This window comes from Sinocyclocheilus rhinocerous, unplaced genomic scaffold, assembly GCF_001515625.1.
Source record: "Sinocyclocheilus rhinocerous isolate Xijiao unplaced genomic scaffold, SAMN03320098_v1.1 scaffold498, whole genome shotgun sequence".
NCBI classification, from domain to species: domain Eukaryota; kingdom Metazoa; phylum Chordata; class Actinopteri; order Cypriniformes; family Cyprinidae; genus Sinocyclocheilus; species Sinocyclocheilus rhinocerous.
Genome location: NW_015633594.1, coordinates 388,592 through 415,447, shown reverse-complemented (window position 1 = coordinate 415,447; position 26,856 = coordinate 388,592). Strand labels below are relative to the sequence as shown.

The window sequence follows — 26,856 nt, the reverse complement described above, 5'->3', positions numbered from 1 at the left end:
GTGCGCGAGGAGCGGGGCGACGAGGTGGAGGTGGAGCTTACAGACAGTGGGAGGAAGCTGACGCTCTCGAGGGAGGAGCTCCAGCGGATGAACCCGCCCCGATTCAGTAAAGTTGAAGACATGGCTGATCTCACGTGCCTCAATGAGGCCTCTGTCTTACACAACCTACGAGATAGATACTTTTCAGGACTCATATATGTGAGTGTTTCCCTTTAGTCAGAATGGTTCCCCACTTGTTTTTGGCAATCATTCAGTCCTGACACATGCCTGCCACTGTGCCCTGCCATCACATGAGTGTGTGTGGGCATGTGTGCAATGCATGGGTTTTCTCTGAGAAAACGAGAAGGATAGTGTTACACACACAGATACACACGCATGTGTTTGTTCATCACAGACTCGCAGTTCAAATTTCCGCTCAGGTTTCATGCTGAACGCAGCCAAGAAAGTACAAACACGCATGCACAGATGCCTTCATACACATACAAGATCAAGGGCCCTTATTCATAACGCATCTGTCAAACGAGTCACTTGAGCCCAGTGTTTACCCGACTTGGTTCAGTAATCAAATTTTAATGAGTGCATAAGATCATATTGATGTGAATATTTCACATTTCAGTGTTTGGGGAGGTATGTAGAATATTCAGAACAGGCATCATATTTCTGACCATCGTGTACAGTGGCAAACATGCCTCTTTTGACTATTGGCATAAAGTCTGGTCCACTTCACAGCTTATTCTGATCAAACAACCACCAATCTATATGAGACTGTCTGACCGACATTTATAGTGACTGACCAGTTTGCTTTGTTTTTATGCGCCATTTATGAGTGATTGAATCTGACATGGGTTGCTAGATTTAAATCCATCTATTTTTATACGATTTTGAAATTTGTGCTTAAAAAAAAATGGAATGGAAATGCTTAATATGTGTATAAAGTCAAAAATTCCATTAAAGTTTATGTGCTAGGATGAGTAAGGACAGTTGGACATTCTGATTTTGTTAAATGTTAATACATGATTAAATTATTAAATAAAATGTTAAATAAAATGTTAAATATTTTCTTTAATGACAAAGATGTTATAGACTAAAATTAGATGATATTTTCGTCAGAGTAAAATTGACTAAAATTAAAGGGGTCACATGATGCTGTTTTAAAGATCATTATTTTGTGTATTTGGTGTTACAGAGACTTTAGTCTTTGCAACTTTACAGATCTTCTTTATGCACCAAGAGCTTGTAACACTCCAAAGAGAAAGGAAAACTTGGAATCGCATCATATGACCCCTTTAATAATGTCGTTAGTTTTACCATCAGTTTAAGCCCGAAAGGGCAACAGAGTCGCGTGACAGACACAGTGATGATGTTCGTATGTATTTGCAGTACACAAGCCGCGATTAAGAAAGCTGACTCCACTGTGATGTGACCCGGTCTCTCTCTCACACACACACACACGACGTGATACTCTACACGGCGTAAAACTCCGCATTTGAACAGTCAATAGCAAATACTTCAACTATTAAGAAAACATACTTACAGAAGCTGATTCAGAATAAGCGCCAGATTGTCATAGCAAAGTCGGAATTTACCCTTTTTTTTTTAGAAATAGCCTTTGCACAGCCAGCCTTGTAGGCTACTCTCCTAGGTTCACAAAACTGTCGTCCATAAAATGCGTTGCACAAATTCGAACATCTGGGTTGTGCTGTTCTGTTGTAAATATTTGCCAACAAAGGAGAAGCTTTAACCCTTCGGTTTTCCACCAAAATAAAAGCTCAATCAAAGCTCAAAATAAAGAAATTAAGACTCAAATACTATTATTGTAATTTTACAGTTGTACTGTAAAATATTATTATTACTATTATTATATTTTTCTTAAACACTAAATTGTTTTTTATTTTACACGGAATTCTTTTTTATTTTACAATTTACATTATTAATTTTGTTTAATGTTTTTATTTTATAATAGTTACATTGATTTATAAAATTTTTGCCCAAATTGTGCAGTACTACAAACAAGCACAGCAAACCTAAAGCTCTTTAAAAAACATCATGGAACACTTTGAAAATGTGCGTTGGACTGATCAAAACCTGAGCACTGTGACTTAAGGAATCTGGGTAAAGGCAGCCAATCAGATCTGAGCTTCTGATTTTTGCAAGTAACTGCTAGTTTTGTGTGCAGTATCCATCAGGCAGTCAGTGAACAGACTGTGGGCAGTCTGTGGGTGGTCTGTCTGTGCAGCTCTGCCAAGAATAGTTTCTACATATACAAGATCATTATTTCAATCTGTCTGAATTCTGGTGTTTGTGTGTGATGTCTGACAGACATACTCCGGCCTGTTTTGTGTGGTGATCAACCCCTATAAGAACCTGCCCATCTATACAGAATCCATCATAGAGATGTATCGTGGGAAGAAACGGCATGAGATGCCTCCACATATCTACGCCATATCAGAGGCGGCCTACAGGAGCATGCTGCAAGGTACCATGGCAACCAACTAACCTGCTGTAGGCTGCTTCAGTTTATGTGAATTTATTCATACACCTCTGCATCAAAATATTTAGAAAGAAGGAGCCAGTTTCACGTTGTTTCAAGTTTTTTCACATACTTGGTAACAGTGTGAAACCCCAAGCATGACTGAGACACTGAGATTTGGCATTTTCACCCCGTATCCTGCTCTTCAGGGTGTGTCTGTGGTTAATAAACTGGCCAGACCGGTGTGTGTGTGTGTGTGTGTTTTCAGGGAAAAAGCCATTCCGATTATGTCATGAGTCTTAACTCATTTCTAATAAATGACATAATGTTAATTTTGTTTTTTAACTGTGTCAGAAAGTTTTACTGTTCTAATTTTTTAGTCTAAAGACTTTGAGATAGAAAATACAACTGGAAGTCCAATTTATAAACATTATTTATTAATTTAATTTATTCATTAATGGATTAACTAGATACAGTTTGATGATTTCTGTTGAGCTGGTGCGCTGCAGATCTGTTCTGATTGGGTTGCGAACAGCAGAGAAAAATGCTAAATGTAAATAGTTGCAAACCATATAATCATGCATATAGGTAAAATAGCAAAATAAATAGGCTTAGCAACTTCTAAAATGGAGGAGAAAACACTGACATCTTTTGTTGTTGATGCCTGAGGCGTCACTTGGGACTAATGCTAATACAATTTAGCAACTTTTATTTTAGCATTATTTATATACTATACATGCTATATACTATTTATTAATATTTTTGAATTAGCCTTTAATTTAATATTAAAAATTTTAATTTTAAGTTTTAGTAATTTTGTTATGTGCTTTTGTCATTTGTGTTAGTTTTTTATATTTCTGTTTTGCTTTATATTTCAGTTTTAGCAATTTTAGTACTTTAGATGAAACTTATTTATTTCAGAAATGGAAATATTCTTTTTTAATAAGTATTTTTAATCATTATTTTATTTCAGCTTTATTTCCATTGTCCAATGTAAAATCTGGGTCCTGAATCAAAACCTGGTTCAGAATCTCCAGTGTAGATGCTCTCAATATGAATATGTTTGTGTAACTGTGTTATACGTGCAGTGTCTTTGGGTGTCTCCTCTACCTTTGAATCCTTATAAATAAGTTATTATTCTCTAAGCATGGTTATTACGTTACTTTATATGTTTTCTCTTAAATAGCATACGTTTCATATTCACAGTCACATAATTCAGAGCCATATTCAAATCGGTGAGAGCAATCACTTTAATTGTTCATTGGTCATGCTAATGTCCCTCTTCATGTGTATTGTTTCCCTCATACAGACAGAGAAGATCAGTCCATCCTGTGCACGTGAGTTATATTTGAGTTTGACTACATATTTGTGGAATTACAGCAGAAAGTTCAGAATAATATTCTTCAGCTCTTTCAGGCCATCAAAACTCATGATTTCTTATGACTGGAAAACAATGAACATTTAAGTTGGAGAGATGTAAGTTTGAGTTGTAGCTATTTGACTTGTTTCTCTTAGTAGACCCAGCAGAAGCCTAAAGGCCACAAAAAGTCAAAGTTACCAGAAAGTCTTGCCCTGTTTATTCCCTCAGTCCTGGTTTAATGTAAATGAACTTACTTCATTCAGACAGACGATCTGTTTTTCCACAGATCATTATTTTCTGTCCCTTTACATGTGTTACTAATTTTGTTCCAGCATATGTTTAGTATCTTCCAGCTAAGTCATCTGCTCGTATTTGTTTGAATAACTCTGAAAATAGTCTAAACCTATTTTACAGCAGAAGGTGGTTTATTTGTTCTGTTTGTGTGTGTGTGTGTGTGTGTGTGTGTTCAGAGGGGAATCCGGTGCAGGAAAGACAGAGAACACAAAAAAAGTGATTCAGTATCTGGCACATGTGGCATCCTCACACAAGTCTGGCACTCTGGGTCGTCCCAAAGACAGCGCCCTTCAGGTGAGGACTGGGGATTGCCATACGTTTCTTTTTCTGCTTTTCTAACAAGTCAGCACATGCTTACCTTTTGATTTTGTTGTTTTATGTATTTATTTATTGCTGCTGCCTAGTTGTCCATAACTCACTTCTGTTACAGAAGTTCTGTTCATCAGTAAGGATAAATAATACATAATGCAATAATACAATATTAATGTTCTGCAGATCCAGTGTCGGTTGTTTATACTTGCCTTGCCAATATGTTCACCAATAAAAATTCTATTGGTTATATATGGTTATATTTTTAGCAACATTTTTTGATTAAATCTGCCAAAATATTTTTCATTAAATGCTGAGTTTTATACATTATTAAAATTATGTCCGATAACGAATGCGGATGATAATTTGTTATGCTGTTGCTGATAGCCAATAAATGGCAAATAATAAAATGAAAATTATACTATTTTGTGGAAATCAAAATTTATTTAGAAAAAAAAAGTAAATTAAAAATAGCGTCAATTGTTTTAAATATTGTTTATAATGTCAGCTGGAACTTTCACACTTGCCACAGCTTATCCTTATTGTTAACTCTTGAATTATAAAGCTGTAAGTGTTGGTGTATCTGTTGGCTATATGCATCTTTTCTCTAATATTTCAATTTTCGCTGTTCTTGGTTGCTCTTCTCTCCCTGTCTCCTCTCTTTCCTGGGTCCTGCTGTTTCTTTTCTTCTTTTCTCTTTCTCTTTGTCCTATGCTCTGCGCTGAAGATGGATGGTATGCGCTCTCTGGGTCGTGGCAGTAGCGCTGTGAACAGGGTGAGTGGGGGTTTTTCTCTTCATGACTGACAAATCCGGCTGACAGGAAGGAAGTCAGACTACAGCGGTTCTAATTCATGTCCTGCCACTTTTACCTCATAATGTGTGATATCATATGTCCAATTAATCTGTGTGGATTTATTTGTTTTGCTTTGTTTTTTAACCATGTTTTTATGTTTTTGCTCATCAATATGTTCTATTTTTTTGTCCCCTGTTTGTCCTGTTCACTTGTTCAACCACTCCATCTCTCTCTTTTTTGTGGACTCTTAACAGACTGTGCAGTATGTGAGTATGGTTGTGCTCTAATGCTTCCACTATGGGCCTGTAGGGAGCGCTGTATGCATATTAAAGCTTTGCTATTGTATTTTTTTGACCTATATAGACCAAACTGGTTTACATGGGTAAGAGCGAAACCAAACAGAGGTTATCTGCCCTGTACATGGATTTTTTTTTTTCATCTAAAGGCTTTTGCTGAGCTGCAATTTTATGAGTTTGCACTTTCAACACTGTGTGTGTGTGGTTCTGACCTTTAATTTAGGACATTTTAATTTAGGAATTTCTGTTTCTAATTTTTATTTTTATTTATTTCCTTTCTTTATTGTACACAATTTTCTTGGTTTGGTTTAGGGCAGTGTTTTTTTTTTATTTAGTTTGACCTAATTTACATAGTTTATATTTATTAAACTATAAAGTACATTTATTTATTTGATTTTATTAAAAATGTTTTATGCAATTTTTCTTCTTTCTTTAAAAAAACCAAACAAAAACAAAAAAACAATGCATGTTCTTTCAATTTTTTAAAAATTAAATTAACTGCCTAGATTGTTCTTTATTTTCTGTATACCTAAATAATAAATAATACATTTACTTTATTTTAAAATATTTAATTTTTATATAAATATTTATATAAATATATATATATTTTATTATTATCTTTTTAATTAACCCCCTTTTTTGTGTATTATCAACACCCCACACCTTGATAATCACCAAGTTAATCTTTGGATTCTGTAGTAATTATAATTTGCTTTATTTAAAATGAATAGACGTCTGTGGTAAGTCTCCATTTAGTGAAGTAAACATGTATGTGTGTTTGTGCAAGAGAGTGTGAGAGTTGTTTGGCTGCAGTCATATGCTGCTGGTGCTGGTGCTGCGGGGTCTCTGAATGCAGAGGTTTCCTGTGGGATATTTGCTGGAATGTGGGTAATATTCCTGCTCTAACATGCTGTTCTTCCTGTCCTGTGTCTAGGGGGAACTGGAGAGACAGTTACTGCAGGCAAACCCCATTCTTGAAGCCTTTGGCAATGCCAAAACTGTCAAAAATGACAACTCTTCTAGATTTGTAAGCTCTGCAACAGTACACCTAACCGTCATCACTTGAACCTAGATATAAATCTTGATGTTTTGATCTGGTCTGACATGCTTTTCAATTTGTTTTAGGGCAAATTCATCAGGATCAATTTTGATGTTGCTGGATATATTGTTGGTGCTAATATTGAGACCTGTATCCTTCATACACTCACTAAAATCACCTTTACACCAGTTTGATAATTGAAAAAAAAAATTGCTCAGAAAAGTAACGTTAGTTGTGAGAAAAGTTAAAGCATCTTTGTTTGCAGATACTACTTTGTATTTTGTTATCCAATGCCATTCATAAATTTGGGCTACTTTACTCAATAAATGAGTAAAGCCTCTAATGTACAGCATATAAACAAGGTATATATTGGTGCATTTTTCTTTAACCCGCACGTGTATCAGATCTGCTGGAGAAGTCTCGAGCCATTCGTCAGGCTAAAGACGAGCGAACCTTCCATATCTTCTACCAGCTCCTCTCTGGAGCTTCTGAGGCCATGAGAAGTCAGTAGACCACACACAACACAGCGTCAGAAATATAAAGGTTTCTGTTCTCTTCTATGCAAACATTATTATTGTAATTATTTATCCATTGTCTCTCTGTAGAGGAACTTCTGCTGGGCAGTGCGGATCAGTATCGCTTCCTCTGCGGGGGGTCACTTCCTGTTCCGGGTCAGAGTGATTCAGAAAACTTCACTCAGACAATGGACTCAGTGACTATCATGGGCTTCACACAGGAAGAATCCACATGTAAGAGAGGAGGGTCTCAAATAGATCTAGAAGGAAACATCCACAAGATTTTATAAAATATGAAAACAAAAAAAATTTGATTTTCCGTCCTTCTGTCCATCCTGCTATCTCTCTCTCTCTTCAGCTATGTTAAAGGTGATCTCTGCAGTGCTGCAGTTTGGGAACATCACGTTTCACAAAGAGAAGAACACAGATCAGGCCTCAATGCCGGATGACACAGCAGCGCAGAAACTCAGCCACCTGCTGGGCATCAGTGTACTGGAGTTTAGCCGAGCCATTCTCACTCCTCGCATCAAAGTGGGCCGCGAGTATGTCCAGAAGGCTCAGACCAAGCAGCAGGTGTGTGTTTTTGTGGCTTCATGTAGTGCTTTGAAATACTACAGATGTACAGAACTACAAATAGCTTCGTTGACACAGAAAGGGACCATTTTTACACTAAAACGATTGACTTAATTTAAATATTAATTCTTAAGTAAAATCTAATTAAATATTCATATTTCAGAATTGTAATATATGGCTAATTTTTAGTAGGTGTCAAAGCATCAAGCAATATATCACAGCTTTTGTCTGAACCAGCTGTGAACATCGTCGCACATTAAGACCACCTACAGTAATATACTTTTACTTCAGCAATGCTGTACTATAGAAACATTCTTTTTTTTCCATTTCTGTGGGTGTGTTCAGGCTGATTTCGCAGTGGAGGCTTTGGCGAAGGCCACATATGAGCGTCTGTTCCGTTGGCTGGTGCACCGGATCAATAGAGCCCTGGACCGCAGACAGCGTCAGGGAGCCTCATTCATCGGGATCCTGGACATCGCTGGATTTGAGATCTTCCAGGTGGGCGATATGCGAGGGTCTTAGTGATTGTTTATTATTCTGCTGGTAAATATTAATCTCTCCCTTTGTCTCTCTCACAACAGCTGAACTCATTCGAGCAGTTATGTATCAACTACACTAATGAGAAACTACAGCAGCTGTTCAATCACACCATGTTTGTACTGGAGCAAGAGGAGTACCAGCGAGAGGGCATCGAGTGGAACTTCATCGACTTCGGTCTGGATCTTCAGCCCTGTATCGACCTCATTGAGAGACCGGTCAGTGTGTGTGTGTAGATCTTAATTCACATCATAGAGAACCATCTGATTTGACATGCTGTGTCTTTATAGTGTTTCTGACTGGTTTGCTCCACAGGCTCATCCTCCTGGCGTCCTGGCATTGTTGGATGAGGAGTGTTGGTTTCCAAGGGCAACTGATCGCTCATTTGTGGACAAGCTGTCAGCTGAGCAGGGTTCACACTCGAAGTTCATGCGGCCGAGGCAGCTTAAAGAAGAGGCCGACTTCTCCATTTTACACTATGCTGGCAAGGTCAGATTTATATTTTTGCCACGGTGTATCCTCCATTTCTCTGTTTTCTAGTCAACATGAAGTCATAATGGAGTTTCTTACTCTAGGTGGACTATAAGGCAGATGAGTGGCTGATAAAGAACATGGATCCGTTGAATGATAATATTGCGTCTCTCCTGCACCAGTCATCTGACCCCTTCATCTCTGAGCTCTGGAGGGAGGGTGAGTTGAGTAAAGTAAAGTAAAGTAAAGTAATGAAATCAAGTCGTCAAATAAAATACAGGTATTATTATTATTATTATCATTATTAATAATATTATTATTATTAGGATAAATAAATTAATAATTAAATGAATAACAAATAGATATTATTATTAACATCAACAACATCACCACCAACAATAAATTAATTAATTTCTTCATACAGTTACAAAGTGGTACAAACAATACAAACCTTTAAGTGGCTTAATTACAGCCTTAAAGATAATATATAATTGTTATTTATTAATAATTGGTTAATAATGCAATATTATTATTTTATTCTATTACTAATATTTTAAGCAGAAACAAGCAAATAAACAAATAATAATCTTGTTGTTGTTGTTGTTGGTATTATTATTATTATTAATAATAATAATATTATTAATTTTCCAAAATTTCAGAAGACAATAAACAAATAAATGCAATTATTATTATTATTATTACTTCCCAAAGTTTCAAATTCAGAAGCAAGACAACTACTACTACTACTAATAATAATTTGTTTGTTTAAATAAATAAATAAGTAATTATTAATGTTTATTATTTTTAACATCATCAACAATAATAAATAATAAATGAATTGTTTGGTACAATTACAAACTGGTACAATTATTTATTAATAAATGTTTGATAATGCAGTATTAATAATTCATTTTTCATTTCACTACTAATATTTAATAATGTAATCTACTATAGACTAACGCTTTGCTTTGTGATGTCTTCTCTTCTCTTCTCTTCTCTTCTCTTCTCTTCTCTCAGATATTCAAACTCTTCCTCGCGTGTACTTTTTCGACTCTTATGCCACACTGCAAACCAATGGCACTGACAGCAGTAGGTTTTTCTGCTCTTCCTCTTTTAACCTCTCCATCAGTTCATCTAACTGTTGATTAACCCTTCACTCTTTCTTTCATCTCTTTCATAGCATCAGATTGTGATGTGATGTGTGGGTTGCTGTTTTGCACTGTAGTTTAGCAGAATGTGTAGTTTTTCTTTTCATGGGTTGCTATAGAGCTCATTCTAATTAGTTCAGTTTGGTTTAACATTAGATAGTTGTGATCCGCTTGTCTCTAGTTTATTCATCGTGAAGCATCTTTCTTAATGTGCTTTAAACGTAGATTTTTTTTCTGTTTGGTAAATGTTAAAGGTCTCAGTACAATACATTCATACTAAGACTTCTACCTGAACAGAAAAAAATATCTTTCTGGTTCTTGTACAGTATGTATGTTTTAATAGCACTAATGTAAAGTCATAGTGCTCAATGCACATGTTCATTTTATATAATAACATCCCTGTTTTGTGCTTGTCAGTGGAGAGGATTGTGGGTCTGGATCAGGTGTCATCTGGTGAGAGCAGTGGACCGGTGAGTTTTGGGGCTGCCGGGCTCAAGACGAAGAAGGGCATGTTCCGCACGGTGGGACAACTCTACAAAGAGTCCCTGACTAAACTGATGGCCACCCTCCGCAACACCAACCCCAACTTCCTGCGCTGCATCATCCCTAACCATGAGAAAAGGGTAAGAAAGAATCTTACTAAAAATAGATAATTGCCATGGTATTTCTCCTTTCTTAATGAGAACTTAACATTTGACTAAAGTGCCTTTTTAAAAGTTTCATATAGTATATAACTGATAGTAAAATGTTTATTGTAGGGTTGCACAAAATGTTAATTAAAATGTATTGTTATCGGTGAATATTGTCTATTTAAGTATGCATGCTCATTTAGGCTTAATCCGAAATCACCCCCCTATACCCTCATTCACTACATTAGGTCACTAATTCAGTTCACTAGAAGGAGTGAGTGAATTTGGACACTGTGTGCACCGGAAGCACTGCCTCTTTTGCATAGTTTGTGCTTGCTGTTTAATAATCATTTGAAATTCCTCTAGGGATAAGACAGCTGTCTCCCAACATGCCACCCAATTTATGAATAACTCAAGCTCTCCTATATTCCCCTCCTTTTTTCACCTCTGTTCCTCTCGGCTCATCTCTTCTCTTGTGCAATCAAATGATTCATTTAAAAATCCACTTTTTGGTAACACTTTACAATAACATAACAGATACACTAACATACATTAACAGATACAACTAATAAATGCTTTCGAAGTATATTTCATTGTTAGTTCATGTTTAGTAATCTAGTTTAAGGTAGTGTAGGCGATTTCAGAGAGACTAGCAATAGCAAGCTAGCTTTGAAAGCTTAAGATCCCACCCTCACTGCAAATCACTCTCCAAAGCCACGCCTCCTCCAAAACACATGGACGTGCACAGGCAGCACATGAATAGAGAGAGCGTTGGTGAAGGGTTGAATGCAAAGCTGTCAGATTACCTTATGTCTCATTCACTGGTGAGAAAACAGTACAATACGCATAATATTACATTAATAAGGGCTTCCATTCTCGCTTGGTCTGCAAAAACATGATGGAACGCGCGATCATGTTTGTGCTAACACGGTGCGCAGAGGTATGCAGATACATACGTTGACAGGCAGGTAGGAAAGCCAATTAAAAAGCTTGGACCAAGCGTTTTGATTGGACGAACATTTCTTGGTCCTACGCCTTCCACAGAATATATAAATACAGATAAATATATTTAGACCACTTAACTTAATGATTGCTATCGGGATGCGAAGAGACTTTCAACCAGCAAAACAAAAAATGTTTCTGAAGACAATCACCTATTGCACCTTTAACTAACATTAACACAGATTAATAAATGTATTGTTCAATGTTTGTTTGTATACCGTGCACAAGGTTTATGCACAGTCAAAGTCTTCTTCTCCATTTTTAGTGTATCTCTGTGGCAGAATTACAGCGCCACATACTGGCCTGGCATGTACCTACATCGTTTTGTGTCGGTTTCGTGTGGACAATGATATTTCTTGAGACGAGGGAAAAAAAAGATCGGATAGGGAAAGCTCTGGCTTCGTGTGGACGTAGCCTAAATCGTGTGCACGATTTACTATTTTGTTCCCTCAATTTATAAATTGTGCGCACGATTTACTAATTAGTTCCCTCGTTTTGCTAAATCGTGCACACGATTTATAAATCGAGAGAACGAATTAGTAAATTGTGTGCACGATTTAGCAAATCGAGGGAACGAATTAGCAAATCGAGGTAACGAAATAGTAATCATGTGCACGTTTTAGTACATCGAGGGAACAAATTAGTAAATCGTGTGCACGATTTATTTATTTTTTCTTGCATGTCATGTGCGGGGCTCCGTATGTATAAACCCTATTTAAACAATTTAATAATCAATTTACAATGAATTTATACCTGTGTTGTATTACGCTGTACGCCATGGACGAGCGCTTTGTAAAATGAATGGATGGATGGATGATTCAGCTGCGGGCGCCATCTTCTGGCGAGGCGCGGCAATTCATTCGGTGCACGACTCTCACAGTGCGTTATGGGTATTCTCTAGCAGTTGAGTGTGCACCGGTTGTACACTCATTTTTGCGGTGCATTGTGGGATTGCATGAGTGCATGGAGAACATCCACTATGGTTTCGGACACCACTAAAAATGGCTGTTCCCTCAAATAGTGCCCTATTTAAGGGTATGGGGGTGATTTCGGATACAGCCTTAGATTAGATTTGCTGTCATCTAACACTCTGTCATTGCTGTCATTGTTAAATGTATTTTTTTACATGAGATTTTTAGCAAATCTCAACATGAATAGCTATTTTTCATATTGTACATTGTAATGTTTTGATGCATAAATTCACATATAGCATTTTAAATAGTTGTTTTTAATTTGATGTGTTTTATTTTTAATTTATTTAGAGTATAAAATAGTATTGAATGTAATATCAGTTGTTTCATCGTTTTATTTATTTTGTTCTTTAAATTATCACAGGCAGGGAAGTTGAGTCCTCACTTGGTTCTGGATCAGCTAAGATGTAATGGGGTGCTGGAGGGAATTAGGATCTGCAGACAGGGCTTCCCAAACCGCATCCCATTCCAGGAGTTCAGACAGAGGTGTGTGTGTATCCTGCTTAACCATGTTTTGAGGGAAAAAAATGTACCCAGAAGTGAGCTAAATCAGGCAAAACCAAAAGGTTAGGTTATTCATAACTAACTGTATATAAAAACAATATAAGTCTATGGAATGCCCCCATTAACATAAGTAAAGTAAGTAAACGTTTATAGCTTACATAAATGAGAAATCTTATATTGTCTTATTTGTCTCAGGTATGAGATCTTGACTCCAAATGCTATTCCTCGAACCTTTATGGATGGCAAACAGGCGTGTGAGCTAATGGTAAGTGATGTCATTCAAACATAAACCTTTTTGGCTGAGTTCACAATATTGATTTGATAGAGGATATTATATTATATTATATTAGATTCTGATTAATAAATGTGAACAGCACAGATGCTTTGGGATCAGAGTAGGAAAGGTCAATGATGCTCTAGTGTTTTGTTAAGTCAGTGTGAGTTTAGTTAATACAGGTTGTTGATTATGTATTGTTCCTGTACTTATAGATCAGTGCTTTGGAGCTGGACAAGAATCTTTTCCGGGTGGGACAGAGTAAGGTGTTCTTCCGGGCTGGAGTTTTGGCTCACCTGGAGGAAGAACGAGACTTGAAGATCACTGACACCATAATCCGCTTCCAGAGCGTGGCCCGTGGATACCTTGCCAGGAGGTAAACGTCTGTGTGTGTCTGTGGTGTGTAATATGTGTATGTATGCGTATTAATTGACGTGTTCTTTCAGGGCGTTCCATAAGAAGCAGCAGCAGCTCAGTGCTCTGCGTGTGATGCAGAGGAACTGTGCAGCATACCTGAAGCTCAGAAACTGGCAGTGGTGGAGACTCTTCACCAAGGTAACACACAGCACTACACAACATGTCATATAAACTTCAAAAAATTAAGTAGGCCCAATGATGATATTTTAAGGTAATGCATTTAGTTAGAATGCTAACATGCAAACACAAATACTATGGAACTTTTTTATCAATATATAATGTAATAAAGTGGTAATGTGCCCCATACTCTCTTACTGGATACTCAGAATTACACACAGTTCAAATGTTTAGGGTCGATAAGGTTTTTGAAGGAAGTCTCTTATGTTCTCCAAAGCTGCATATATTTGATCAAAAGCAGTAAAAATGCTATTATTGTGAAATAGTATTATAGTTTTATATTTTAATACATTTTAAAATGTAATTTATTCCAGTGATGGCAAAGCTGAATTTTCAGCAGCCATTACTCCAGTCTTCAGTGTAATAAGAACCTTTAGAATGTTTGCTGTTAAAATATTAGTTTCTTTATTTTAAAAAAATCATACTGACCCCAAACTTTGCATGCATGTCTTTTGTGTTAATTTGCTTTGTGACCTTTGACCTCTCCTCCAGGTGAAGCCCTTGCTACAGGTGACCCGCCAGGATGAAGAGATTCAAGCTCGGGAAGCACAGATTCAGAAAGCCAAAGACAAGCTGAGTAAACTAGAGCATGACTTTTCTGAACTGGACAGAAAAAACCAACAGGTAACTTTATTTCCTCGCTTCACTCAATTTTGTTGAGCATGTTTGACCAAACAAGCATGTACACCAAAACAAGAAAGTGTTCATTTGTTTGATTTCCACATTCATCTTGTTGTCCTCTTTGAAAGCTGATGGAGGAGAAGTCAGTGCTGACTGACCAGCTGCAGGCGGAGGCAGAGTTATTCGCAGAGGCAGAGGAAATGAGAGCACGGCTGGCCAGTCGCAAACATGAACTTGAAGATGTGTTGGGAGAGCTTGAGAGCCGATTGGAGGAGGAAGAGGAGAGGACCCTTCAGCTGACCAATGAGAAAAAGCGAATACAGCAACATGTGCAGGTGAGGAGGATGGATGTTTCTGTCTGTGTCTGGTGCCCACTATTGAGGATCTTCTGTCAACATCACTGTTTCTTTCGCTCAGGATCTGGAGGAACAGCTAGAGGAGGAAGAGGGGACACGTCAGCGCCTCCAGCTGGAGAAAGTCACCCTGGAAAGCAAAGTGAAAAGTCTGGAGGCCGAGACCTTGACTTTGGGAGAGCAGAGAGACAGATTAAGCAAGGTAGTTAAAGAGAAGAGGATTGTTGTTTGAATGCAGCTCCAATGGTACAGTGGCTCATGAATTTTTCTCTCTTTCAGGAGAAAAAACAGCTGGAAGAGAGACTGAATGAAGTGACAGATCAGCTCACAGAGGAAGAGGAGAAGGTGAAGAGTCTTAACAAGCTGAAAAACAAACAGGAAGCTGTCATCGCTGATTTAGAAGGTAACTGTCCTTGTGTTAATTATGCATTGAAAATTGAAAACATTCTTTACTTACAAAATCGTTTGGGGTCAGTATGTCTGTTTGTTTATTTATTTATTGAGATTATTTTACTTTTATTTAGTAAGGACACATTAAATCAGTCAAAAGTGACTTTTGATTGTTACAAAAAAATTCAATTTTAAATGCAAATAAAACTTTAAATTTACCAAAGAATCCCACTCGCAGGAAAATTTATAATGCGTTTAGAAACAATTCTCAGAATTGACTTTACAGGGACTTCAATCAACTTGAATCAACTAATTAGAATGATTACTGAATGGTCATGTGACACTGAAGACTTTAGTTATGACAGCTGAAAATTCAACTTTGCCAACACAGAAATAAATTACATTTTGAAATGTATTAAAACAGAAAATGTATTATTTTAAATTATGAACAAATCATATGAACTATATGGCAAATTTATTGTGTTTTAATGGTGTTTTTTTTGTCCTTTTTGAAGCTTGAAAGACATTTTCTCTACAGTATGAGATTGACTTTACAGGGACTTCAATCAACTTGAATCAACTAATTAGAATGATTACTGAATGGTCATGTGACACTGAAGACTTTAGTTATGACAGCTGAAAATTCAACTTTGCCAACACAGAAATAAATTACATTTTGAAATGTATTAAAACAGAAAATGTATTATTTTAAATTATGAACAAATCATATGAACTATATGGCAAATGTATTGTGTTTTAATGGTGTTAATGGTGTTTTTTTTGTCCTTTTTGAAGCTTGAAAGACATTTTCTCTACAGTATGACCCATATTGGTATGAAAAAGGACAGCATCAATTCTTTAAAAAAATCTCCTTTTGTCTTCCATGTAGAAATAACAGCTAATAGGTTGGGGTAGCAGGAGGCTAATTCAGAATACAAATAAATAACAGAAATAACAAATAATTAACAGAATCTTATTTTTGGGGTGGACTATTCCTTTACAGGTACATAAACACAACACAAACAGATATATAAATGTTTCTTCCTTTCCCTTAGAGCGTCTGAAGAGGGAATGCACTGGCCGTCTGGAACAGGAAAAGTGGAAGAGGCGGATGGAAGGAGAGGCAGTGGAGGCCCAAGAGCAGCTGTCTGACCTGAGCTTACTCGTCACTGAGCTGAGAGGCAGCGTGAGCCAAAGAGAGAAAGAGATCACCACACTACAGTCACGGTACATGCACAAAATCTACCTTATAGCGAATACTCGTAGCACAGTCACTTTAAGAAGTAATAGTACTTAAGAATGACATCTCATCATTTTTTCTCTCTCAGGCTGGAAGAAGAGGGGGCACGTCGAGCAGAGGCTCAGAGAGCCTTGAGAGAGGCCATGTCTCAGGTCTCTGAGCTCAAAGAGGAGGTGGAGAATGAAAGAGGGGTGAGGGAGAGAGCTGAGAAACAGAGGAGAGATCTGGGCGAGGAGTTAGAGGCTTTGAGGACTGAACTAGAAGATACATTGGACACTACAGCTGCTCAGCAAGAGCTCAGGTGCGTGCGTGCGCACTGTTTTTAATCATATCTAGTGAAAATCTTTACATACAAAAAGGCATACATTTTAAAGATTGATTTCAATATTAAACAGTCACTAAACAGTCAACTAATGAGAAAATCACCATTCTACCCTTGTGAAAAAGAAATACACTTTTGAAAAGAGTACTTACTACAGAAATAATATACTTTGTATATGTACTTAAATATGTATTTAAGTAATGTTTTTGGACACTTAATGCATGTTAATGTAATTTCTATTGAAGTTTATATTTAAATTATGTGTAATTACACATTTGTAATGATAAAATTGCAATTTAGTGCATTTAAAATATAGTAACTTTAAATGTAATATTAAATAACACACTACAGTTACTTTACACAATTTATTAATTTATTAAAAGTAATTTACATGTGCTTTTCTATGTTGGTCAACACATCAAAATAAGTGTACTTTAAAACAACAAAAGTTTAAAACATAATGATTTGTATTTTAAAACGTTTAATTGTGCACTTTTTAAATGTGTGCTTAAGTGTTCTTAAAGAGAGAATAGTTTTATGATACACACTTAACTGGCCTTTTATTTAATTAATATTATATTATCTACAAGTGCAGTTTTTAAAAAAATAGTTACACTTCAAGTGCACATTCATTACAATTAAGCGTACTTCTTTTTCAGAAGGGTAGACTGTAGTTAACCACAGGCATTTTGGACAGCTTTATTTAACCAGATTAAGTGTGCGTGTTTGTTTAGGTCTCGTCGTGAGGCTGAATTAGGAGAGCTTCAGAGATGTTTAGAGGAGGAGACCCGTCGTCATGAAGCCCAGCTGTCAGAGCTCCGCATCAAGCACACCGCTGCTATAGACTCCCTACAGGAGCAGCTGGACAACGCCAAGAGAGTGAGTCTTAGCGTTTACGTTGAATAAAACATGTTTACAAGCTGTTGTTACACTGGGAAGTCAGGTATGTTTGCGTAAGTTGCCAACCTTTGATGTGCGTGTATGTTCACAGTCTCGTCAGTCTCTGGAGAAGACGAAGGCCATTCTGGAGGAGGAGCGCATGAACCTGAGTGCTGAGCTGAAGACTTTACAGGGAGGGAAGATGGAGAGCGAGAGGGGCAGAAAGCGAGCAGAGGGACAGTTACAGGAACTCAACGCACGCCTTGCACAGGCTGAGAGAGAAAGAGAGGAGCGAGAGGAACGACTCTGTAAACTCCAGGTAAAAATGGGAAAAAAGAGAGGAAATGGGCTTAATTGGAAGCATTTTGCTTGTCGACTAAGGCCACTACTTTCACAGTGTGGACTCAAGCCTGTTTTGCATCAGAGTTCAATATCTTGGTTTATGGAAAAAAAACGGTTTTCCAAATTCTGGTGGGCACCAGGGAACAGCACCCAAGTCTACCTAATAAGATGTACAATTCATGTAAGCTCAGGTTGTTTGGTACAATTCGGTTCAAAATGTGTGTTTTTAGGCCAATTTTCATGTGTGAAATCCAGAAATCCATTTCAATAAGATTCTATGTGATTGGGAGTTTCCCGTGAGGGCAAAAGATTTCCCCTTGCAGATTTTGCAGTGGGTTCAAGTTGATTAAGTGAATTAGCTGCACTGATCAAAAGAAAGCTGCTTGGTTTGAATGTAAGTTCTGTATAAGCTATGCTTCATACAGTACATTGCTACACTATTGAAAGTAGACAATGACAATACAGTAGAGTTTTTTTGCCCGTGATATTTAACAGACATCCTTTCCTTTCTGAAAAAAATCTAGTTTAAGCTGGTAGCTGTTTTGGTACATGGTAGCTGGTTTCTAGTTGGTCCAAACTGGTCATTAGCTGGTCCAAGCTGGTAATTGGCTGGTTGACCAACCATGGTGTTACAAATGAACCAATGAAGCAAACCAGTTTTAAAAACATCCTAACTTTGAAATCTTTCCCTCTCAGTCGGAGCTTGAGTCTCTCTCCAGTTCCCTATCCTCATCTGAGTCCAAATCTCACCGCCTGAGTAAGGAGGTCAGCAGTCTGGAGAGCCAACTACACGATGTGCAGGTAACTAGTGTGTGTGTTTGAACACTGTGAATGTGATGGCCTCTTAAGCATGCTTTGTATGTGCGTGCTACGTTTTAGGAGCTACTGCAGGAAGAGACACGGCAGAAGTTGGCGCTGGGCTCACGTGTACGTGCTTTAGAGGAAGAAAAAGCTGGATTGATGGAGAGGCTAGAGGAGGAGGAGGAGAAGACCAGAGAACTTACACGCCAGATTCAGAACCATACACAACAGGTACACATCCATTTTTTCACCCAAGAAAAAACCTGTTGTTGTATCTTTACTCTGTTTTATGATATTATGTTTATGTGTCCATGCAGCTGTCTGATCTAAAAAGGCAGACAGAGGAAGTGAATTCAGCGGTGGAGGCCGGGGAGGAGGCCAGGAGGAAGATGCAGAGAGAGCTGGAGAACGCCATACAGAGAGAGAGAGCAAAAGAAGAAGAGAAAGAACGCATCGAGAGACAGAAAGAACGGCTGAGAGAAGAGATAGAGGACATGACCATTGCTTTACAGAGAGAAAGACAGAACTGCACTGCTCTGGAGAAGCGGCAGAAGAAATTTGATCAGGTACAATAGGAAACACAGAGAGGGAGGGACGGAGGGAGGGATGGATGGATGGAAGGGTGGATTGACCGGATAAATGAATGGACTGACTGGTGGATCGAAGGGATGTATGAATGGGTGGATGGTTTGACTGGTTGAATGGATGCATGAAGAGATGGATGGAATGATGAATGGATTGAGTAGTGGATGGATGGATGGATTAATTGATGGATTGACTAATGGATGGACGGATGGATAGATTGAGTGGTGGATGGATGGATGGATGGATGGATCAACTGATGGGATGGTGGAGAGATGGATGGATGGATTGACTGATGGGATGATGGAGAGATGGATTGGATGGATTGATGAATGGATGATGGATGGAGGGATGGATTGATTGGATGGATGTTTGATTGACTGGAGGATGGTGGAGAGATGGATGGATGGATGGATGGATGGATCAACTGATGGGATGGTGGAGAGATGGATGGATGGATGGATGGATGGATCAACTGATGGGATGGTGGAGAGATGGATGGATGGATGGATGGATGGATCAACTGATGGGATGGTGGAGAGATGGATGGATGGATTGACTGATGGGATGATGGAGAGATGGATTGGATGGATTGATGAATGGATGATGGATGGAGGGATGGATTGATTGGATGGATGAATGTTGAATTGACTGGATGAATGAATGTATTGACTGGTGGATGGGTGGTGAATTGAATGGATGGATGGATGATTTGACTGGATGAATGGATGCATGAACGGATTGACTTGGAAGGCTGGAGAGATGGATGGATTGACTGGTGGATGGAATGACGAATAGATGTATGTATGGATGGACAGATTGACTGGTTGATGATGGATAGATGGTTGGATTAATGGATGGATTGACTGTGGTAAAAAAAGTAAAAAACTTGGAAAAGAGAAGTGCAGCTCTATACTCAGATATTCATCACCGTTTGATCTTTACCCTTTAGTGTTTGGCAGAGGAGAAAGCAGTTAGTGCCCGTCTACAGGAGGAACGGGACCGCGCAGAAGCAGAGAGTCGAGAGAAAGAGACGCGTTTCCTGTCTCTCTCTAGAGCCTTGCAGGAAGCAACAGAGCAGAGAGATGAGCTGGAGAGAACTAATAAGCAGCTCCGCCTGGAGATGGAGCAGCTCGTCAATGCCCAAGATGACGTGGGCAAAAATGTACAGCTTGCTTTTTTACCAATGCAATTATATGATATTTATTAACATGTAATAACATAGTAATAACAAGAGCGTATCTTTATTTTTCTTTCTCTTTGTCACGCCTCCTCAGGTGCATGAGCTAGAACGTTCTCGACGGGCTTTAGAGACAGAAGCCCAGTCTATGAAAGAACAGACCCAGGAGCTGGAGGATGAGCTGGCAGAGGCGGAAAACGCTCGCCTCAGACTGGAAGTCACCCTTCAGGCTCTTAGAGCTCAGTTTGAGAGAGAGATCAGCACTAAGGAGGAGAAAGGGGAAGAAAAGAGGAGAGCACTCAACAAACAGGTAACTGCCTTCAGCAGAATGAAGAAGTGAAGATACGAGATAATATCTGAAGATGTCCAGGGCTAAAAAGAACTGATCTTGACCTCCTTTTCTCTCCTGCTCTATATTTGTTTCTTCTATCACTTGTTCAGGTGCGAGAACTTGAAACAATGCTTGAGGAGGAGAAAACTCAGAGAGCTCAGGCTTTGACTGTCAAGAAACAACTGGAAACAGAGCTGCAGGAAGCGGAGGCTCAGGTGGAAGCATCCAATCGAGGCAGAGAGGAAGCACTTAGACAGATGAAACGTCTCCAGGTTCGTCGATTCAATTAACCATTATATAAATCACAACACATTTATAAAATTGTGTTGTTGAGAGTTGTGATTATAACTAGTTGCTTATCAGGAGTGACGTTTGGAATATTTATTGTAATGTATTTCAATACAAAGATCAGATTTCGTTTAAATAAATTAAAGGAGCCGTATAAATTTGATAGATGAATCTGATTTGGCCTGCAGGCTGACAGCTGAAGAGCCCTTATGTGAATATTCATTGTGTTCCTGTGTGTTTTTCAGACTCAGATGAAGGAGCTTATTCGTGAGCTTGATGAGACCAAGTTAGCTCGAGACGAGATTGTCGCCCAGTCAAAGGACAGCGAGAAACGGCTGCAGACGCTGGAAGCAGAACTATTACAGCTGACAGAGGTGTGTTACTGCCTGTGTAACCCAGAAGATATTTTAACTCTGTGCGTCTCTCTAATATTTTTTTTTCTTATTTTGACATTCTCTCAGGAGCTGGCCGTTTCTGAGAGGCAGCGGAGACAGGCCCAACAGGAGAGAGATGAGCTTGCAGATGAAATCGTCAACAGTACAACTGGAAAGTCAGTATCTGTGCTTGTGTTGAGGTCCAGTGATGATGAAATTAAAATTACCCCTTTTTACTTTCTTAATACATGTTCCTTGTCTTATTGTGCACAATTCATAGGTCCACGTTATTGAACACCAGGCCTGTTTATTAAAAAAGTTAATAGGACTCATGTTGTGAAACTTTGTTTCCCCTGCAGATCTGCACTGTTGGAAGAGAAGCGGCGTCTTGAGGCCAGAATCACTCAGCTGGAGGAAGAGTTGGAGGAGGAACAATGTAACGCTGAACTACTAGCCGAGAGGCAGAGGAAGAGCACCTTACAGGTACACAAAGAAACATACAAACACGCACTATACTATCAGAAAAACACACAGAGACCGAGCCCCTCTCTCCATCTGTTTCTGTTAGGTTGAGACACTTACAGTCCAGTTATCTGGAGAGAGGACGCTGGCGCAGAAGAGCGAGAGCACACGGGAGACTCTGGAGAGGCAGAATAAAGAGCTGAAAACTCGTCTCAATGAGATGGAGGGGGCCGTGAAGGGGAAACATCGCCTCAGTGTCGCCGCCCTGGAGGCCAAGATCGAATCTATGGAGGAACAACTGGAGCAGGAGAGACAGTAAGAAAACAGTTGGGGACAGATGTCTTTCCAAACCTGTATGGTTTCTTATTCTAGCCAAGTCAAATGAAGTCACATTTATTATTATAGCATTTCATACAATGCAGATTGCTTCAAAGCAGCTTCACATTAATAAACAGGAAAATAAGTGTTAATGTTGTAAGATTTGTCATTTGATCAATTTTAACTGTAAAGCAGCTCTACAGAAGATAATAGTGTCAGTATTCAGCTCAAGTAGGTTCAGTGTTGATTCAGTTCAGTTCAATAACAGTGATGATGTTGCAAAGTTAGTGTCATTATTCAGCTCAATTCAGTTCAAATGACGTTCTCATCCAATTGTGTCAGTACAGTTAAATCAATAATTTTATTGAATATGAATTGTCTTTTAAACCCCTTATTCCGTGAAAAAAAAAAAAGAGAGAAGTTTAGCAGAGAAGTCACATTTATTATTATAGCATTTCATACAATGCAGATTGCTTCAAAGCAGCTTCACATTAATAAACAGGAAAATAAGTGTTAATGTTGTAAGATTTGTCATTTGATCAATTTTAACTGTAAAGCAGCTCTACAGAAGATAATAGTGTCAGTATTCAGCTCAAGTAGGTTCAGTGTTGATTCAGTTCAGTTTAATAACAGTGATGATGTTGCAAAGTTAGTGTCATTATTCAGCTCAATTCAGTTCAAATGACGTTCTCATCCAATTGTGTCAGTACAGTTAAATCAGTAATTTTATTGAATATGAATTGTCTTTTAAACCCCTTATTCCGTGAAAAAAAAAAAGAGAGAAGTTTAGCAGAAGGTCAGAACTGCTCTTTTACTTACAATTCAAGTGAATGGGGACCAGGCATTACCAAGACCTGCCAAGGACAAAAAGTATATCATTAAAAGTGGCCTATACGACTTACGTGTGATATTTCATGTGCTTGGAAGCCATTTGATAGATTTGTGTGACAAACAAATGAAAATTATTCACTAAAAATCAAGCTTGTTAGCCGTGGTTACTATTAAATTTCATTGCATTTACAAGAGCATACAGTTTATGAAAAAGCGAGAAAATTTTAAGAAGAATTGAAATTCTTCTTTTAAGGATCTAAATTTACTCTGAAGATCAAACCAGTAATGTGACTGTTTTTTGCATCCTCTCTCCCTTTTCTCCCTTCCTAGGGAGCGAGCCATAGCCAGTAAGCTGATGAGGAAAACAGAGAAGAAACTCAAAGAAGTTCTGATACAGGTGGAAGATGAAAGGAGACATGCGGATCAGTATAGAGAACAGGTACTGCTCAAAAACCTCATCAGTGCCTCAGACTGGTGAACTGGGAAGGATTTCATGTGGTCTGCTTAACGGACTTAATAAAATCTATCAAATATAATTAATAAAATATGTATAAATATATGTTTTATTTATTTAAACAAAATTGCATTGCTAAAGGACATAGGCTAAGCATAATTTTTACACTACTTGTTACACTAAACAGATTGTTTCTATTTTTCTGTTCATTTTCTTCTTAGACTTTCAATAAAACAATCTCCATAAAACATTTCAATAAAGAGTTCTAAACTTTCAGCCGAATCAGTCAGCTTGAGATAAATCACATTAAAACTGAATGATTAGGAAATTAACTGGCAATGTAAGGAATAATAGTGTGTAGCTTGAGGGAATGAATGAACTCTTCCCACAAAGCACTGCTAATGATCAGTTCAGTCTGTTTTTCTTCTTTTTAATGCATTTTCTTATCTTAAAACTTAATTTCTTAATGTAAAACAGCTTAGATTACATAACATAGGTAGCTAATGCTACCTTGCCAGCCTTCATTAACCTACGAAAACTCATCACAAGATTTGCAGGATGCACAGGGTTATGCCTTATGGGTAGTGTAAAACACATGGAATTGTACGATTCTAAAATCTCTCTTTTTTTAGTTGGATAAGTCTATGGGGCGTCTCCGTCAGCTGAAGAGGCAGTTAGAGGAGGTGGAGGAAGAGAACTCTCGCTCCAACGCTCAGCGCAGGAAACTACAGCGAGAGCTGGAGGAAATGAGCGACAGCATGCAGAGCATGAACCGCGAGCTCAACACTCTCCGCTCCCAAGTCAGGTAAAGATTAGGATGGTTATGAGGGTGCTAGTTTATGTGTAAAATTCAAAAAGAGCACCCCTGACCATGACAAGAGAGTCACTTGGTTTTCTGATATGCTCAGTCCAAAATCCCGTTGCTGTATCTTGTATTGTATTCTAAAAAATGTTCTGCATGCGGTAACATCTAAATAAATAGTTTTTATTGAAGTCAAAAGTATTATTTTAATATGACTGAATCAATCTGTACTGAACTAGGTTATACCAATAATATTTTTTCACCAAGAAAAAAAAAACATTCATTTTTAAGGCTTAGATTGGGTAGAAATAACCCTTGAGGTAGCAATGTACATACATCCACTATTTAAAGTCTGTATCAAATGTCTCCTCTAATTGGCTGTGACTGTCACATTTTGCAGCAGTTTGCATTCAGTGTGAACAGAAAAATTACTTGTCACTGGAAACTTGCCACATTTCATGGTTAGGAGAGTAAAAGATCCAGTCATTCTGTTATTCTTACAAAAATATATTTGCATGTCATCAAACCATTTCTTCACTGTATGTGCATGTTTCATTCACTCATTGACTCATCTGATTGTGTCCATCCGTATTTGTGTGTTTGTCTCCTACGCCCACTCAGCGTCACAGAACGGCAGAAGTCAGAACAGTAGGTTTTCATGTGTGAACATTGTGTGCGTTATGTTCCTCTCTGAGAATGATCCTTTCTCCTCTTGCTTCTGGTGGTGTGTAGGCGCCCTGTTGAGATTGTAGAGGGGTGTAGAGGTGCCCTGTTTTAGTCCTAGATGTAGTTTACATTGAATTGTGGGTCACTTCCTGTTTATAGATGGTGATGTATCACAGATTCTGTCTTACACCAATCATGGACTTTTTTCCTCTTTCTTTCTTCCAGTTCATAAACAGTGACCCCAAAAAATCACACAATTCAAAATGTTTGAATATCTTTGTACTAGGTAACAAAATATCAAAACAAGGTGTTTTGTTTTTTGTTTTGTTTTGTTTTGTTTATATAGGACAAAACCTGTTAAATCAAAACATTTGACAAAAAGTTATTAAACTATTCTGGCTTGTGTTTTGTTTTGTCTTGTTTATAGGACAACGTTTTAAAGCAAAACATGACAAAAAAGCACTGTATTTTGGCTTGTGCTTTGTTTACTGGACAAAACATTTTTAAAGCAAACCATTTGACCGAAAAGTTATTACACTGTACAAAATATATCGCCAAATAACTTATGTTCTAAATTAACTGCTTTGTGCGAAAATATCTAGAAAAGAATGTCTCCTTTTTTTTGCAGATTGCTTTGATATTTTGTGTCTAATGTGTAAATAATGTTTTGGGGACACTGTATATTTTGTGCATGAATTGCAGTTTATTCTCTATGTCTGTGTCTCTGTCTCAGGAGAGCTCCGCTCCCTATCTCCATGCGTGCTGGCCGCAGGGCTCTGGTGGATGACCTTTCTCAGGAGAACTCTGATTCTGAGGATCCAGGTGCTTCTCCCACCCCGTCCAGCGGCCCGCCGGGTACCCCCACACCCTCAGACAACACCCTGGGGCCCCCTCCTCCCTACAGCCTTACAGAGGCTGAATAAGAAGGGGAGAGTGTGATAGATGGACAGTTTTACTGGTTTAACTCACATAGCTTTTGCAATCGTACACATAACAGAACATCTGTGCAGACACACATAACTTGAACCTAGTTAATGTGATTTATTGATTTTTAAATGAACAGATGATTTAGCATGCAAGATGGAGAAAGTTTGATGCAGTACTCTTTTAGAACTATTTAAACCAAGCAAGCAGTTAGTAAAGACTGCAGTTTTTAAGTTAAAGGGGAGAAAAGAAAACTACATTTCCCAGCATTCCTCGGGAAATGTAAGTACTGTATATCAGTGCAGAATATCAGGCTTGTTGTGGCAAAATTATGATGGCCATCTCAAGCTCTCTCTCAATCATTCAAAAGCCATGTGTTTAGGAGAAATTTGCGTGTTGATGGCAATCAAAGGCCATCGGGTATTGCACAGATGATCGAAGATCAGGCAAAAATGCATCATCTGTGCTTGCACAAGCCATCAAACCCTCAAAGCACTGAGAAACTTTCTCTCTCTCACTCCTAAAATAATGTTATGTTTTAAGAAATTGAGAATTGAACAGGTACAAGGATGTATCTTTGGTATTTTAGAATATCTCTGTGTTTAAATTTTAAACATGATAGCTCTACTTCAGATACATAGATGACAATGCTTTTTGTTATACATAATTAGGCAGAGATGATGATTATGGAAGCCCATTTCCACCCCAGTAAAGAAAAAAAAGGTAATTGCAACTTAATATGTCACTATTATAATTTTGATTCTCATAATTCTGACTTTACATCTCACAATTTGACTATATCTCACAATCTCACAACTGCAACTTTCTTTCTCAATATTGTGACTGTATATCTCGCAATTGCAAGTTTTTTTCTCTCAATCGCGACTTTATAACTCACAATGTGACCTTATATCTC

General features: G+C 38.0%; 1 protein-coding gene across 4 annotated transcripts; it reads left to right on the top strand.

The window, feature by feature from the left end:
• LOC107744688 (myosin-10-like) lies at positions 1–26,856 on the top strand. Of its 4 annotated transcripts, none has more exons than XM_016558496.1 (43): positions 1–198; positions 2,320–2,476; positions 3,780–3,807; positions 4,301–4,418; positions 5,161–5,208; positions 6,458–6,550; positions 6,649–6,712; positions 6,967–7,065; positions 7,168–7,311; positions 7,436–7,650; positions 7,996–8,148; positions 8,232–8,405; positions 8,503–8,676; positions 8,763–8,877; positions 9,676–9,747; positions 9,839–9,859; positions 10,224–10,429; positions 12,773–12,894; positions 13,108–13,177; positions 13,402–13,562; positions 13,633–13,741; positions 14,273–14,404; positions 14,530–14,736; positions 14,819–14,956; positions 15,034–15,157; positions 16,200–16,371; positions 16,473–16,685; positions 17,441–17,585; positions 17,698–17,904; positions 18,624–18,728; positions 18,807–18,959; positions 19,046–19,294; positions 20,263–20,475; positions 20,588–20,800; positions 20,932–21,093; positions 21,355–21,483; positions 21,571–21,659; positions 21,843–21,966; positions 22,052–22,260; positions 23,425–23,533; positions 24,181–24,353; positions 24,972–24,998; positions 25,750–26,856. In XM_016558496.1, the coding sequence occupies exons 1-43, from the start codon at positions 88–90 to the stop codon at positions 25,937–25,939; spliced, it is 5,937 nt and encodes a 1,978-aa protein (XP_016413982.1). In that variant the 5' UTR covers positions 1–87; the 3' UTR covers positions 25,940–26,856. The 4 variants fall into 4 exon arrangements, with proteins under 4 accessions (XP_016413982.1, XP_016413983.1, XP_016413984.1 ...); XM_016558497.1 differs by lacking the exon at positions 9,839–9,859 and adding an exon at positions 5,482–5,493; XM_016558498.1 differs by lacking the exon at positions 24,972–24,998 and adding an exon at positions 5,482–5,493.